Source organism: Castor canadensis, chromosome 18, assembly GCF_047511655.1.
Source record: "Castor canadensis chromosome 18, mCasCan1.hap1v2, whole genome shotgun sequence".
Taxonomy (NCBI): domain Eukaryota; kingdom Metazoa; phylum Chordata; class Mammalia; order Rodentia; family Castoridae; genus Castor; species Castor canadensis.
In genome coordinates, this window is record NC_133403.1 from 40688902 (window position 1) to 40706757 (window position 17856).

The 17856-nt window shown below is 40.5% G+C and overlaps 1 protein-coding gene and 1 non-coding gene across 26 annotated transcripts in view; both read right to left on the reverse strand.

Annotated features, from left to right (window-relative positions):
- The window catches only part of Clip1 (CAP-Gly domain containing linker protein 1), a 118990-nt gene that overhangs the window by 76555 nt on the left and 24579 nt on the right, over positions 1-17856 (reverse strand). For all 25 annotated transcript variants that reach the window (XM_074060749.1, XM_074060750.1, XM_074060761.1 and 22 more), the window contains 3 exons: positions 9778-9971; positions 7374-7921; positions 206-330 (listed from right to left, as the gene is read on the reverse strand). In XM_074060749.1, the coding sequence (XP_073916850.1) occupies positions 206-330; positions 7374-7921; positions 9778-9862 (758 nt within the window). In that variant the 5' untranslated portion in view covers positions 9863-9971. The remainder of the gene's footprint in view (positions 1-205; positions 331-7373; positions 7922-9777; positions 9972-17856) is intronic.
- On the reverse strand, positions 5098-5203 carry LOC141419079 (U6 spliceosomal RNA). Its single transcript, XR_012443748.1, has one exon. It is a non-coding gene; the product is annotated as a U6 spliceosomal RNA (small nuclear RNA).

Sequence of the window (17856 nt, forward strand, 5' to 3'; positions counted from 1 at the left end):
CAGGTCTTTCAAATATTCATTTCCTTTTTCTTTCTTGGAAGTGTAGGGATGGAAGCCAGGGCCTTGAATATGCTGGACGCGTGCTCTGTCACTGATCTACACTTCCAGTTTTCTTTTCCATTTAATTACACACCTTTGGTGAGATCTGCCTTCAGCACTTTCATGTGCAAGAGGGTGACCTGATGTCACACAACTGCAAACCAACCTTGTTCCAGCAACAGCTCCATCGTTCTTCCCAAGAGGTTCATCTAACTCCACACCACACCACTCCCCTTTGGCAAAGTCAGTCTCCCCGAGAAATCGGACTACACCAGCCTTAGTACCACCAACCTGGGAGAAGAGAAGGTAAAAATAAAGAGAGGTGGCGGCAATATACCCAATGTACAACATACGCCTACGTGGAATTGTCACAATGAACCCCCCATACAACAAATATATCCTAATAAAAAAATTTAATGAGAGGAACACAATCCTGTAGCTTAATCCTTTGTGGTTCCAACTTGACTGAGTGCTACATCTATCACTCCATCGGCAGCTTCTTTGGTTGTCTTCTTTTCAACTTCTCAAGAGTTCTATCAAAAATGACAGACTGGCAACACTGCATCAGAGACTTCCATCTCCAGACTGATCTGATGCCTGGTACACTCTAATAATGAAATAGTCAGAGAGATAACATTCATTAAGGCTGTCTACATTATTCCCTTTCTTAGAAAAATACTTAGTCCTTCCAGAGCAACATTTCCTTGTTGGAAATAAATATTTGCTACAAAGGTAAGACCACTATACTTCATCTAAGGGAAACAAAACTCATTTGTAATCCATACTTTTAACAACTAGTTCTTATTTTCTCACACTTCCTTTACACCTTTGTCCACGACATCAATGATATATCATGTTAAGGACACATCCACACGTTTGGCTTGGGCTTTTCTAATTGTGTGACATACGAAAATTTAAGTACTTTAAAATAATTGACTCTATTGGTATTTTCCTCTGTGAGGCTTTCTGTTTCTTCCCAACTATTAAAATTACCATTCCTGGGACTGGTGGTGTGGCTCAAGCAGTAGAATACCTGCCTAGCAAGTGTGAAGCCCTGAGTTCAAACTCTAATACCACCACCCTCCAAAAAAAAAAATTCTCATTCCCTACATTTTATTTTACATGAACTATTCAGAGCTGTGATTCTTTTTTAATATTTAACTTTTCATCCCAGCCATCATTCAATATAACATGTAAACATCAGTCATCCACAAAACTGTTCATCAGCATTGTGAATTACGCTTGGGTTCTGGCACATTCTGACATCCTGTGCTTGTGCCACTGTGACAGCATTTCAACCACTGCCACTTCACAACCTGCATCATATCTGCTAGAGTCTGCATATGCTTTGTGCCCACCAAAGCTCACATGCGGCCTGGTTCCCAAAGAGGCAATGTCAGGAGGTGGGGCCCAGATGTGTGGGCCACTGGGATGGAGCCCTCATAGAGATTAACACTTTCTGCTACATGAGTGAGTTCTCATTGCATTAATTATCTTTATAGTGAGTTGTCATAAACCCAGTTCCACTTTCTTCCTCTCCTATACATGCTGCTTGCCCTTCTGCCACCAATCCCTCACCTGAAACTGTGCAGATGCCAGCACCATGTTCCTGATCTTCCCAGCTTCCAGAATCATGAGCCAAAACAAACCTCTTTTCTTTCTAAAATACCCAGCCTCAGGAATTCTGTTATAATAACAGAAAACAAACTAAAACATGTTACAGTGACTATTCAGTATTCCACAGATGTATCACAATATGTATTTTGCCAATTTCTCTTTTGGGACATTTTTCTTGCTGATTAAAAAAAATGTAATAAATTTAAATTAATTCTTAAACAGATAAAAAATTCTCCTGGTTCAAACAAGTTAAATATAAACACATACAGCACAAAGAGTCTCCCTTATAGACTCCTATGCCCTGTCTCCTCCTTCCATTGCCATAGACAACCACTATTCTTGATTTTGACAGTGCCCACCCAATCTCCCCCAACCCCTTATTTCTTGCACACAGAAATCAAATATTACCTTACATTCTTATTCCTTCCTTTTATTTTTACACAAAAGGCAGTGTTCTTTGTCTGGTTTTTTTCCCTATCAAAACATAGAAAAACAACCTTTTTTGTTTTTATAACTGTGTGTCAGTCCACTGTATGGATCTCTAGTTTGTTAAGTCAGCACCCACTCATAGACATTTAGGTTAAGCAGGTTTATTTACGTAATAGATTTGAAAAATCATTTTGATTAACTATAAACAAATCTAATGAGACTGTGCTTTTTAGAGTACTGGAAGGTAATTTATCTTCTTTAAGGTGGTACTGGGGTTTGAAATCAGGGCCTTGTCCTTGCCAGGACGGTCACTTGAGCCATGCCCCGCCTTTTGTTTTGGAGGGAGGGTCTGGATGTGTAGCTTGGGCTGGCCCTGAACTCAGTCTTGTCAGCCTATTAAGTCTGGGATTACAGCATGCATCAGGAAGCCTGACTGATGTTCTCTACTCAATCCACTTTTGATCTTTACTATTTTCTTTTTCCTATTTCCTTTTGGTTTATTGTTCTTTTCTTCCTAATTCTGTAAGATAAATACTATGTTTATTTTTAGTATCTCTTTTTAATACTGATAGCATTTATAATTTTTCTTTGCACGTAACTTTCTATGAGTTAGAATGACATTTTTTTCCAGTTTCCTTTAACCCTTTGCTGAAATTGGAAAATGTTACAGTCTCAAGGTTGTGCAGTATTTTCTGGAAGAAACTGTGAAACTAGTATTTAAGAAGCAAAAGAGGTGATTATTTCAAGAAGCGGGAGGGCATGTAAAGGATGATGTTGGGCAGGCAGTTCTGAGATAGAGCCCAATACCCATCAGCAGCTAGTCTGCCCCTGCTAACAGGTTAGGAGCTCCAGGCTGGGCATGTTTGGCTTTTTAGTACCCTGGCTAACATGGGACTGACAGTGTCCTATATAAAACAGGCCTCAATTTTCTTCTTCCTCTTCTACCACACCATTCAAAGCAGCAGTTTAACTAAAGTCACATGAGCAGAACATAGCACATTCGTTCAAGATGATGCAATCTCTTCAGATACTCTGTTGAATTCTTTGGGGGTGAGTCAAAGTTACTGCCAAGACTATTGTTTTTTTCCAAGGGGCATTTAACAGGCTGAGGTCAATAATTTTCCAAGCAAACCAACCACAGGCTTTACTCAGATTGACTTTATTTTAAAAATAAATAAATAAATAAATAAATAACCACAAATAACAGGTTGCCAACTATTTCTCTAACTGCAAATAATATATATCTGCCTTGAAAAAGAATATATTTTGCCAAAAAGGTTGTTTAAACAATGTTTAAAAGGTTGTTTTAAATTCCAAGAATATGAAGTTTTCTTAAACTTTTTCTCCTACCAAACTTGAATTTTTTTTTTTTTTAATAAAACAGGATCTGGCTCTATAGCCCAGGCTATAAGTGTTGGGGTTACAAATATGAGTTGCTATACCTGGCAAACCTAGAACTCTTGACTCACGTGCAGTTGCTCACATCTGTAATCCTAGCTATTCAAGAGGCAGAGATTGGGAGGAACGTGCTTCAAGGCCAGCCCAGGCAAAAACTTAGTGAGACCCCAATAAGCCAGGCATGGTGACAAACAATCATCTATAGTTTTAAAAAAAAAAAAAAATTAAGGCCAAGCACTGGTGGTCCACACCTGTAATCCTAGCTACTCAGAAAGCAGAGATCAGGAGGATCGTGGTTTGAGGTCAGCACAGGCAAATAGTTTGCAAGACCCTATCTTAAAATACTCAACACAAAAGAGGACCAGTGGAGGGATTCAAGTGGTAGATACCTGCCTAGCATTTGTGGGGACCCAGTTCAAACCCCAGTATGGCAACAAAAAAAAAAAAAAAATTAAGCACTTAAACATGACTTTAATTAAAGTTGGGTTTTACTTCTCACATGTTCCAGAGAATACAGAACAGTCTAGTGTGTGCATTTGCACTAAATATAAGTCACTATTTCAAATCCCATCAATGAAATCCATGTTTTAAGGCAGATATCAAGATTATTAAAGAAAAATATTTAACATTGAAATGAAACAAACAAAAAAGCAATAAAATAAACTCCCATGGCAAATATACATAACTACCATTTCCTCTCAGAATATGAGCACATAGCTAACTCCTAACACTGAGGTCCATATGTAACACAGAAGCAGACATCACTGCTGGAGACAAAAATAAGCTAGAAACTGAGTTACTATTTCATACTTTAGCAAAGCTCATTCATTCATTCACTACGTATTCCTGGAGTGTTTGGAATATAAAGAAAAACAGAATACACAGTGATCGTCATTGAGGGAGAGAGAAACTCAGAACTTATCCCTTCCTATAAAAAGTGGTGTTTCAAGAGATTTCTACAAAATGCTGTAGGAACAGAGACCCTTCCTATAAGCACTGACAGATTCTGCTGGGTTAATCAGTGAGTCCACAAGCAGGAAACAGGAAACGTCTAAACCTCTCTGGGCCCTCCCACCTATTCACTATCAAGCTCTCAAAAGGCCATTTAATTTCACTCTGCCTTGGCTTATAAAATTTTAGGATGTCCAATGAGTAGTAATAAGGAATTTTATGAGCAACAAAATTTTATAAGATGGCTTTTTTTATGTATGTGTGTGGTAGTGGAGTTTGAATTCAGGACCTCATACTAGCTAAGTGCTCTACCAACTGAGTCAAGCCCCCAGCACTTTTTTTTTTTTTTGGTGGTGGTACTAAGGTTTGAACTCAAGGCCTTGTGTTTGTTAGGCAGGTGGCTCTACCACTTAAGCCACACATCCCTAGTCCTTTATGCTTTAGCTATTTTTCAAATAGGGTGTCATGTTTTTATCTAGGTTGGCCTAGATAGCAATCCTCCTGTCTATGCTTCCCACACAACTGAGATGACAGGCACTCACAACCATGCCCAGCTTTCACTGGTTGAGATGGCGTCTCTTGAACTTTTTGCTCAGTCTGACTAGGGAACCACGATCCTCCCAATCGTTGCCTCCCAAGCAGCCCAGCTCTGTTTCTCTTTGTTTTAATATGGAACACTTCATGAATTTGTATACCATCCTTGTGCTGTGGCCATGCTAATCTTTTCTGTACCGGTGCAATTTTAGTGCGCCTTCCTGATGCTGGGAATTGAAGTCGGCCCCACCACTTGAGCCACACCCTGAGTCCCTTTACTTTTAATTTTGTAATTTTTGTTTTTTAAGTAGGTCTGGAGCTAACTTTTGTCCAGGCTGCCTTTGAACCCCAATCCTTCTATTTCTGCCTCCCAAGGAGCTGGGACCACATGCGTATACCACCATGCCCAGCTGTAAAGGTGGTTTCTTATCCAACAATTCTAAGTTGAACAGATTTTATTTATTTATTCATTTTTGAGGCAGGGTTTTGCTATGAACCTGAACTCACCACCCTTCTGACTCAATTTCCAAGTGCCGGGATTACAGGCATACACCACCATACCCAGGTCTAAAAAAGCTGATTTTAAAAAGTAAATATGGAGTAGGAGTGACTCAGGTACTAGAGCATCTGCCTAGCAAGTGTAAAGCTCTGAGTTCAAACCCAGTATTGAAAAAAAAAAAGGAAATATGGTTAATTGGTATTTATCAAATACTAATGTTACCCTCACAACATGCTCATCTGTGAATTGAAAAAGCTGGCATAGGTACTTTACATGTAGCAGAATTTTACCTCAAGCAGACAGCAGCCCAGTTATGGACAGCTCTATTAGGCAACTCTCCTACAGGGAAGGTGAAATTCCATGGTTTTCAATCTTGGTCCTAATTCTACTTCTTGTTTTCATATTTTACAATGCTACTCCTCCCTTTCAAGAGCACAATGTGACAACCGTGTTCAAAACCCTCTGATTCTAGGCTAGAGGTGCGGCTCAAACATGTGATGGTAAGTAACCCACTTAAAAAACTAGGATGCTTGAGTTCAAACGCCAGTACTACCAAACAAAAACTACAAAAAACAAACAAACAAACAAACAAACAAACAAAAAAACCCTAGTGTGTCAAGAGCAGATGTTCTCTTATAACTCTAACCCTCACCAGGCATAGTGGCACATACCTATAATCCCAATACTCAGGAGGTGGGGGGGCAGGAGGATCAGAAGTGATAGTAAAGTTTACTTAGGAAAGGAATACACTTTCAATAAACTAAAAGTGGGTCATCTCTAGAGTCAGAACAAGAATGATCTTTGCTTTGGCTATTTTTGAGATAGGGTCTGATGTCTATGCCTGAGCTGGACCTCCATCCTATTTATGCTTCACACATAGCTGAGATGACAGGTGTGGACCACCACACCCAGCTTTTATTGGTTTAGATGAGGTCTCATGAACTTTTTGCCCAGGCTGGCCTCAAATCCCAGGTCTCCGATCTCTACCTTCCAAGTAGCTAGGATTATAGGAATGAGCCACCACACCACCTTCTGCCTTCCTTGAGATTCCAGTGCGCCTGCCAGTTTTATCCAGGAGCTTCTGTTTGGATCAGGTGGAGGTCACTTGGCTGAATAGTAAATCTAATACAGAAATCCCCTTCCCTGCACTGAAAAGAGGACCAAAAGATGTATAGGGCCAAGAGGTGTGGAGAAGGAAGAATGAACTGCTTGTCTAATGGTCCAACATAACAGGAACCCTAAGGGCACTGTGGGTGGCACTGGGGAATGTCTTAGACCAGACTTCATCTACAATGATCTAATGACCTTAGCTCTCTAAGGATTTGGGTGATCAACAGTTTTGGGAGAGAAGTAGTTATGGTGGCGCATGAGTAATTCCAGCTCTCAGAAGGCTGAGACAGCTGGGTGCTGGTGGTCCATGTCTATAATCTTAGCTACTCAACAGGAAGTGATCAGGAGCATTGTAGTTTGAAGCTAGCAAACTACTATTGGGCAAACAGTTTTCAACACCCTATCTTGAAAAAATCCATTACTAAAAAAGAGCTGATGGAATGGCTCAAATGGTAGAGCGCCTGCCTAGCAAGTGTGAAGTCCTGAGTTTAAACCCCAGTGCTGCCAAAAATAAACAAATAAAATAAATAACCAGAGAAAAATGGACTGGAGGTGAGGCTCAAGCAGTAGAGCACCTACTTAGCAAGTTTGAAGCCCAGAGTTCAAACCTCAGTCCTACCAAAAAAAAAAATCATCTAAATCAAACATTTCAGATTTCTAATTTAACTAATTTTGAAGTCACAGTGTTTCATATTTCTAAAAGGAAGATTTGTATTAAAAAGAGCAGATGTTAAAGTGGAAAAACAAAGGATCTAGGCACAAGAGGACACAGTAATATATACACACATAAACTCACCAATACTCTGTCTCCAATTTTGAGCTCCCGTTCTCCTTTCTTGATTGAGCCAGCCTCTGAAAGGTTGGAGATTGATTCACTAGCAGTTTTCGTAAGGTTGCTGATCTGAGACGTGGTTGAAGTTTCCTTTGCTGCTAGCTGGGATGGTTTATGAGGAATATTTGAGGGCATGGCTGCAGAAGTGGACAGAGGTGAAGCAGCTCTAGACACATGAGCTGTCTGCAGGCCGTTGGCTTCATCTTCTGCTTGCACTTTCCTTGTTAACTTTGAAGGTCGGGTAAATATGCCCTTTAAAGGTTCACACTGAAAGTACCGAACTCCTGCCACCGAACCATCATTCTTGCCTATGGGTTCATCCAAAACAATCCCAGCCCACTGACCTGGTGCAAACTGGGTTTCCCCAAGAAATTGGATAAATCCAGGCTTATTCCCGTTCACCCAAACTCGCTCCCCTACTCGAAAGTCATCCACAAATTCCTCTTGAGTCTCGGAGGACAGAGTGCTTGAGGCTTTTTCACTGGATATTATTTTTTCTATTGGAGCTGCAACTGAAAACAAAAGAAAAGATAAATTTCATATTTAAGCAGCTATCCTTGAACTTAAAGGAAAACAGAAAGCAAAGCAATAGGAGTAGCCCGAGGATTCTGAACAGAATCCTTGAGAGGATTCTGATGATTTTTTTTAAAGCAAAGTTGCAAAGAGTATTTTATCAATCACTACTATTTTCAATGCTGTCAAAACTCAGTGAGCTGGGAAGTGACATTTATTCTTCATTTGGAATCAAGACTAGAGAATTCAAAGCAAGAAAAAAAATTAGTCCTGTTCCCAGACCTGTATTTATAGGTCTGATTTCATTCTTATTCCACCTCCCACCTTGCACATCATGAGCAAATGCCCATTCAGATCCACTAAAATGGGCTGTATTCCCATATTTGAGTAGTCAATTAAAGCTGACAAAATGGGACTATTTAACCACAGAGATTCATTAGACTTGATGAAGAGAAGGATTCAGTGCTGCAGCCCCAGCCATCACTATTCCAATACTATGGCATAAACCCTATTTGATAGCACAGGTAGAAATCACAGCAAAAAGAAAAGGACAGCCAAATGTCCTGAATAAGACAACTCTACTTTGTGCGATCTCTTCCCTATCATAAAGGCAGCAGTTACAGCTTGCCAGAAACACGATACTCACACTGGAAACTCACCTGTGTAGTCATCCAATAGGATATTTAATATTTATTAAATATTCAGTGTGAACTGACAAAGGGCACATTCTTAATCATTTTACCATTTACTAGGCATACCATCATCTCAGGATGTGATATGACCTCTCTGAGTTTAATTTCTTCATCTGTAAAGGGACAGCAACATCTCTCATGAAGGCTCTTAAAATGAGGATTAAGTGAAATAGTGTATTTATTCATTCCATACATGTTCTCAGTGAGCTCCACCCTCTCTAGGACTAGTCCAGATAACATTCTCTGCCAGAGAACAAAGTAAGACAGCACAGTCTATGCCTTCTTAAAGATGAGAGTCTAGACATGGGAAGACAGAACAGCAACACACTAGACAATTGCAGGTAGTGAGAATGCTGTAGAGGAGTCAGGGACTTGGAAAGAACAGTCAGGGAAGGTCTCCTGGAGGTGACTTCTGGTGGGAGGCCTAATCAACAAGTAGGAGTAAACCACGCAAAGCAGGAGGAGCACAAGAAACGTGAACAATAGATTTCTGTTATTTATAAATTCCCAACCTAAAGTATTTTGTTATAGCAGGCTAAATAGACTGAATGAGTTCACATATAAAATGTCCAGGGAAGGCACCCTTTATTGAGCTAGCCCTGCGCCACTGTCCTGTCTGCTCTCCTGATGTCACTGACCAACTACAGGGCAACTGGTGTCCTAACATCTTTTAGACCAGACTAGTGTTTGTTTTCTCTAAACTCCTTAGAGAAAGGTTCTGAAGAGTTCAGGGAAACACATGAGGGAGAAATAAAAAGAAATACCTTAACATTATAGGAATTAAATAACTCAAGTGATTAAACTTGAAAACTATTTTAATACTTCATATGAAAACAACCGAATTTAAATAAAAATGACAACCTACAAAAAAGTGACTTCTCCAGGTAGTCAGGCATGAGGCCCATACCTATAATCCCAGCACTGGAGAGGCTGAGATAGGAGAATCTTGAGTTCAAGGCCAGCCTCAGCTATGTGGAGGTGAGGGGGACAGGGAAAGACAGACTTTCTATCATTCATTAAAATTCATCATTCTGTCAAACTTTTTTCCAAAGTTTTCAATGATACAAACTTTTTTAAAATTGTCTTTTTTCAGTTAAAATTTTGAATTGAAGTCTGAATACAGGATAATATATCTGTTATAAAGGAAGAAAACAAAGCATTACCAGCAGCAGGTGTCTTCAAGGCTGTGCTTCCAGGCTTAAGGATCTTGGTAGGGGCCTTAAGCCCACTTGGTTTTAGCATACTCATTTTCTCGGTGTGTCAGAGCTGTGTTTCCTTTTCCTGTTGCCACTATCTTTCCCCAATCATCAATACAAATGTTGGTGTTTCTACAGTGAAGTTAGTCGCTGGATTAAATCTGCAAAGAGAAACATTTCAAAAGATTTTAGATCTATGGCAGAAAGAAAACAGGAACAATAGTTATTACTAAAGTAGTAGGTTTCATCTGGGTAAAGTGGCACACGCCTATAGGCATCCCAGCTACTTGGGAGGCAAAGGCAGGAGGAACACTTGAGTCGTGGGCAACATAGCAAGAGGCCATCATCTTAAATAAATAACTCCACAGTCTGAACTTTTCCTTATATATTATGATAAGCCACTTCCACAGTTCTACAGTGAACCTAGGAACCTAGAAAACTCTGGATTTAAAAAGACAGCCAGTGGCTCATGCCTGTAATCCTAGCTGCACAGGAGGCAGAGATCAGGAGGGTCTTGGTTGGAAGGTAGCCCATAGCAAATAGTTCTTGAGATCCTATCTTGAAAAAGCCAATCACAGAAAAAGGGCTGGTGGAGTGGCTTGAATGGTAAGAGCGCCTGACTAGCAAGCAAGAGGCCCTGAGTTCAAAGCTCAGTACCACCAAAAAAAAAAAAAAGAAAAAAAAAAAGTTTCCTGAGAAACTACTAGGAAAAGGCATTATGCTATTCTCACTGGGGTCCAAAGGAGGAAGAAGCCCAGAATACAAAACACACAAAGTATTGCTCTTTGACAGAAGCGGGAGCTTACTGGGGAAACTCAGAACCAGCAAGTGTTGAATAAAGTTTGTGATCATGGGTTTAAAGTAAAACTAGTCTCCCTCTGCTTTTCCTTCTAATATCTAGTATCAAGTTTCTGCTCAGGTACAAAGATAACAGCTAGCTAAATTAAACCACAATCCAAAATTTACCAGTTAAAGAGTCAGATACACTAGTATATACCTGCAATCCCAGCTACTTGGGAGGCATAGGTAGGAGGATAGTAGTTGGAGGCCAGCCCTAGGCAAAAACTCAAAACCATATTAAAAAGCCAAAAAACTAAAGCAAAAATGGACTGAGGGTGTGGTTCAACTGGCAGAGTGCCTGTCTAGCAAGTTTGAGGTTCTGAGTTCAAACACTAATATTGCCCAATGAAGGAAAAGCAAGGAGAAGATGATCTTAAAGGGGTAGTTAAAAATGTGATAGAGTCAGGCATGGTGCCTCTTGCTTGTAATCCCAGCGCTGGGGAGGCTAACTTGGGATTATCATGGGTTTGAGGCTAACCTAGGCAATAAGAGTTCCAGGTTAGTCTGGGCCACAAAGCCAGACCCTGACTCAGAAAGTCCACAGAAGGATAGGGCATCTGAGACAGGTAAAGAGGGAAGTACAGACAGGTTGGAGTGAACCGTGAACAGTGTGAGGTCAATGGGAGAGGCTCAATCAGGATGAAGAACTGCTATAATGAAGACACTGGTATTCCACATGCACACATCCTCCCAGGGCTCCCCTAACTGAACATTCTATTTTGAACACTCCCAAGGGACAGTACTGTTGCCATTTTGATGACCACCTTACCCCCTAAGTAGCAAGGGTTAAAGGACAAGAGACGGTTGAAGCCTTTGATCCTGGAGACAGAACTCAGAGACCTGAGTGCTAAAAGGATTACTGGCAGTTCTGTTGAAGTCTACATTGTTGACAGTGGGGAGAAAGCAAAAGTTAAAAGAAATGGCGGGGACAGCCAGGCCAGTGGTATCAGATCCAAGAGGGGTATCAGGTGAGAGAGTGTAAAAGAAGCTTGAGTTCCTGAAGGAAGAAGTAGCAGGAGTAGTTCAAAGCATCAAAGGAGGCCAGCATGGACAGCTGCCGTGGTCTCTTGGCCCCAAGGGAGCCCCTGGAGGGCTGGGGGAAGCAGTGTCTCACACACCACGCACCACCCAAGTTCTAAGCAAGGCAAGGAGGGAAAGAGAATGCCTGGAGAAGAGGTGGGATACACAGAGGAGTTCATGCTCGTGGACCCCACTACAGAAGGCGGAGTTAGTCAGGGAGGAAAGGAGATGAAGAATTGGCTCACTAGACAGTCAACCTAGTGGTTACAGCGTGAAATGATAAGCTACTTGTCTTATACTGTAATGAAAATTAGTTCACGCAGAAAGTAACGTAAACACAACGAATCTGGAATTTAACAAGCCAAATAATACTGTTTTATAATACTCATAAGAACACCACTGAAATTCAACAGTACTGATCATGTTCGACTTATTAAACTCATGAGGTGTACACGGTTATTTGTTTATTGTCTTTTGTGTGCATACAAATCTCTTGAGGATCTTGTTAAACTGCACATTCTTACATACATATATACTGACCCTCACTTACTGTGTATATATCATTTAAAAAATTTAAACATGAAGATACACCAAAATGGAAAAAGGTGATGTACTGCCACACTAAAAGAGGGTACAGTCCCTAAGTCTGGAAAAATGAGGCTAAAAAGAACATGTTTATTTCACTGATACCGGAAAAAGTTCTCTAGAAAAGCACCACAAGGAGTCAGGGGAGCAGGCACACAGCCACTGTGGAAAAGGTGTGTTGAGATGGCTTGGCTGGATAAAAATAGGCATCAAACATTCAGGGCAGCCAGGTATCAGTGGCTCACCCTTGTAATCCTAGCTACTCAGGAGGTAGAGATCAGGAGGATTGCAGTTTGAAGCCAGCCCTGAAAAATAGTTCAAGAGACACTATCTTGAAAATACCCAACACAAAACAGAGCTGGTAGAGTGGTTCAGGTGGTAGACACCTGCCTAGCAGGTGTGAGGCAGGAAGTTCAAACCCAAGCACCATCACACACAAAAAAAGTTCAGAACAATGTTCCAAGTATGTTTGGGGCATTTCCCTCATAAATACACAAAGTTTTATGTACATAAACATATAATTAATAATATATATATGTAATTTTTCTGGTGTTACTGGGGTTTGAACTCAGGGCTTCATACTTACTAGGTAGATACTCTGCTGCTTGAGCCATACTTTCATCCCTTTTTACTCTGGTTATTTTTGAGACAGGGTGTTACTTTTTGCCCAGGCTGGCCTGGACTACAGTCCTCCTATTTACACTTCCTGCTATAGTAAAGATGACAGGCACATGCTACTACATCCAACTATTTATTGATTGAGATACGGTCTCAGAAACTTTTTTTTGCCTGCACTGGCCTCAAACCATGATCCTCCTAAGTAGGCAGAATTACAAGTATGAGCCAATGGTACCCGACAAAGTTATATCTTATAATATACAATTTCTAAATTTGTTAGTGTGACTCAAAAGTATTACCTCTGAGTAGAGGGATTTTAAAAATGATTAAGCTTACAAAGCTGCGGATGAGAAGCGGGTGTAACTTAGTCGCAGAGCACTTGCTTAGCATGTAAAAGACCCCTGGGTTCTATCCCCAGCATCAGAAAACCAGTATCAGAGGAAAAAAGTAGTCACGACACAGAAATGTATCATACTGCCAAGCCTGACTTTCACCACTAGAATATACTGGTTCTCAAAATGTGGCCCCTGCACCCCATGGCACTTTTCGGGGCTCAAATAACAATGACACTAAGATACTATTTTCTTTTTTCGGTATGTTGGCATTTGCACTGAGGCACACAAGCACTGCTGGATGAAAACTGTAGGTGCTGTCTCTCAGCAGTGGATCCAAACTGTCCTTTTCAGTATTTCAAGAGACATGCTTGGGGAGGCACTTTCATTTAAGAACGTGAGGAAACACTTAATGGGAGGTACACATGAAAGCCTTCTGCTGCTGTACACTGCTGTGCAAAGACCGTCTCAGAGAAAATCACTTGTGAAACTGAGGCATGAGCTCAGACAGCTCTGCTCTCACAGAGCACCATTTCTGTTAGCAAGAATAACTAACTGTAGCGACCCAATCCTGGTGCTCAACAGAATTTTTCTCCAACATGACTACACGAGCCTGTCACCTAAAGAAAACAACTACTGTTGACAATGATAGAAATGACAGAATGAGCTGGGCACCAGTCCTCACGCCTATACTCCCAGCTACTAGGAGGCAAAGAGCAGGAGGATCACAGTTCCAAGCAAGCCCAGGCAAACAGTTCAAGAGACCCTATCTCAAAAAAACCTAATATAAAAAAGGACTGGCAGAGTGACTCAAGTGGTAGAGTGCCTGCCTAGTCATGAGTTCAAACCCCAGTACCACCACCAAAAAAAAAAAAAAAAGACAGAAAGAAAGAAAAAGAAAAGAAATGACAGAACGAGAGAAGAATTTGGGGATAAAGTGCTGAGTTCAAACTCCAGTACTACCAAAAAATTGGAGGATGATGACTTAGCTCAAGTGGTAGAGCACCTCCCTAGCAAGCTCAAGGTCCTCAGTTCAAATCCCAATACTACAGAAAAAAATTGGAAAATATATCCTCACTGTGTGTTTGACATCTTCCTAATATTAATGACTTGTGATAGTATTAACAGATGTAATTTTTTTTAACATTTTATATTGAAATGGTCTCAAACTCAGCAAATCAATATTTTCCATCAATAATGCATGCATAAAGGACTCATACAAAGCACAAATCAGAACAATGGATTTTTATGTAATGATAAAAATTAATTTCTTATTGTTTCAGAGTCTGTCTATACTAAATCACAACCTATCAAGTTGCGGAGTAATATCAATGAAGAAACTCCCTAATTATCTGGAAATGCTCTTAAAATACTCCTTTTGTTTCCTATAGATCTGTGTAAGGCCAATCTTCTTCATAAACTTCAACAAATCAACTTATCACTATGGATGAAGTACAGAAGCTGATGAAAGAATCAAGTTGTCTTAAGCCAGCCATTACAGAGATTTGCAAAACAAAACAAAATGCCACAGAATGTCGACAGAATTTTTGTTTTAGAAGTTATTCTGCATTAAAAATTTATGTAAGTTGAGTTTGTTACATCCAATGATTTTGGGGTTTTTTGTTTGTCTGTTTTGGTGGGGCTGGGATTTGAACTCAGGGCTTTGTGCCAGCAGAGCAGGTGCTCTACTGCTTGAGCCACACCTCCACTCCGTCTTGCTTTGGTAATGCTGGAGATGGGGGTCTCATGAACTATTTGCCCCGGCTGAGCTCAAACCTCAGTCTGCCCAAACTCACCCTTCCAAGGAGGTAGGACTACATGTGTGAGCCACCAATGCCTGTCAATATTTTAAACATTATCAGTTTTACTTTCTAATACGTAAATGCCAATAAACATTCCTCACTGCTCCTATATTTGTTTTGCTTCACATTTGGAGTCACAGAGGTTTAAAACCCCCATCTCACAAGGGCTTTCAGAAGCATGTGCTCTAAAATTCAGATATTTCAAGATTTGGATCCCCAGTAAGCAAGTTTAGCATTCACTGCTTTCAACACTGTTGTTCAGCAGAGCAATGAGGGCTGAATACAAAAGCCTGAATTCACAATCTTTGGGAAAACCAGATGTGTAGCACACAGCAAGAAGCAGGCTACTGTGCATCAAACAAACACTGAGGATTCACACTCTGGAAGAGGCATTTCCTCAGGCCATTAGCAGGGGCAGGGCTCACAACTGCAGCATCCCCAGGAACTTGTCAGTAATGAAAACCCCAAAGCTACTGAAGCAGACTCTGGGTGGGCCCAGCTATCTGTATTTTAACAAGCCCCTGAGCTGATTCGGATGCCAGCATTTGAAAACCACTGCTAAATTACTGATCAAGGAGTAATCTGAGGTTCAATTACATGCACATGTATCAACCACATGACTGACTCCCCTCCGCCACACACAACTATACAAGCACCATGTCTGCATGCTTGTTTCAGGGGTTCTCTCACCTCAAATGTCCAAGTCTAGTTACCTTCGCCTGCCAAAACTTATGTAAGGGCATACTAGGCATTCACCTGCTCACAAAACCTCCTCAGATCCTCAGCAGTGCAAACGTGTCCATCTTTTTGTTTCCCACAGCACCTAGCACATACTTCTATGTGTGGTCTACAGATCCCACCAGAATACAAATCCCTTAGAAGCAACTGTATTTTAGCCATCTTTATATTTCCCACAGCAATTTATCAACCATGTTCTCTAAATAAAATGAATGAAAAATAGCCTCAACTGTTTAAGTAATTCTACAAATCAGCTGGACTACATTTAGCATTAAAAAAATTATACTTGCCGCTTACTACAGATGACAGAAAAACATAATATTTCTATCTAAGCACCAGGAATTTACAACATGGTTGGAGAGAGAAGATCACATCTATGAAAAATAACTAAGAGTACAATGCAACTTATGAGAACTAGCAAAACACATAATTATCCTGGAAGTGTCCTAGAAGATCAAAGGACAGGGTGGACTAGGGCAGAAAGAAAAGGCTTCATGAGCAAACCAAGACTTAAGTGAGGCTGAAAGGAAAGTACACAGCCTTGTACAGGTGTTAACCGTTGGGACTGTTAAAAAGACTGAAAAATCTCAGAAAAGGGGCCAAAGGAAATGCATAGGACAGTGAATTAGTCAACAAGCTCAGTTTGACTAACATCAGAAGATTCTTGTAAGAAATCAAATTGAAAGGAGTTCCTGAGAACCTTAGAGATCAACCTGAGAAACTAACTAGTATCAAGTTCTGCTTGCCTTACACTTAAAATGAAAAGCCTCTTTTACTTTAAGAGTCTACAGTACCAAATGAAAGATGTCTGTATCATCTCAAGCCCTATTACCTATTTCACTTCTTCATTTCAGTTTCCCTATCCTATCTACCATTATCAAACAAAGATAGAAACCAAGAGCTAGAGCTGGTGAAGTAGCTCAAGTAGTATAGTAACTACCTAGCAAACATGAGGTCCTGGGTTCAAACACCAGTACTGCCAAAATCAAAAAAGGAGGAAGAAAGAAACCAGGAGTTAGATGCCTTTCTTCCGGTGAATGTGAAGTCCTCTTTCATTTCAACCACTGGTATAGGTGCATCTGCAGGCTGCCAAGACAGGTCTCAATTGAGGGAAGACGAGCCATAAAACATTAATGATGATTAAAATGTAAATACACACAAAGGTTATCATCTAAAACTCTAGATAATACATTGTAAGAATAAACATAGCTGTAAAGATTAGACACCACTGGGCATAAAAAGAAATACAACTTACCTTTCCTTGATAACTTTTGGTATCTTACCATAAACTGCTCACCCAGACTATAAGCCAATATTCCACATTTGTTCCATCAAAAACCGTAGCCACTAGTTACATGTGCAGTTTAAACTTAACTTTAAATTCTTTCAAAATTAAATAAATTTAAAAACTCAGTTCTCAGCTGGGCACTGGGGACTCACACCTATTATCCTAGCTACTCAGGAGGCAGAGATCAGGAGGATCGAAGTCCAAAGCCAACCTGGCCAAAGAGTTGATGAGACTCTCAAAAATACCCATCACAAAAAAGGATGGAGGAGAGGCTCAAGATGAAGACCTTGAGTTCAAACCCCAGTACCACCAAAAACAAAACAACAACAAAAAAAACCCCTTAGTTCTCTCAGTCACACTGAAGTGCACAATAGCCATAGTGCTATATACAAGACAGTTTTCACCATGGCAATAAGTTGTACCGGACAGCACTGCTACACAACCTCCTCCACCCAGGGGCGCTGTCCTTGCCAAAAGATCAGAGTCCTTTAAAGTGCTCACCTGATGAAACTAAGTATTTCAATAATACTACTTTGGCCAAAAAGTTTTTACTCCTCTTTTAAAAGCATCTTCAGACTGGGCACCAGTGGCTCACACCTGTAATCCTTGCTACTCAGGAGGCAGAAATCAGGAGAATCACAGTTCGAAGCCAGTCCAGGCAAATAGTTCCTCGAGACCCTATCTTGAAAAACCCTTCACAAAAATAGGGCTGGTGGAGTGACTCCAGGTGAAGGTCCTTAGTTCAAGACCCAGTACCACAAGAAAAAAAAAAGTGTCTTCAGGCTGGGTTGAGTGGCTCAAGTGATTAAGCCTGCCTAGCAAG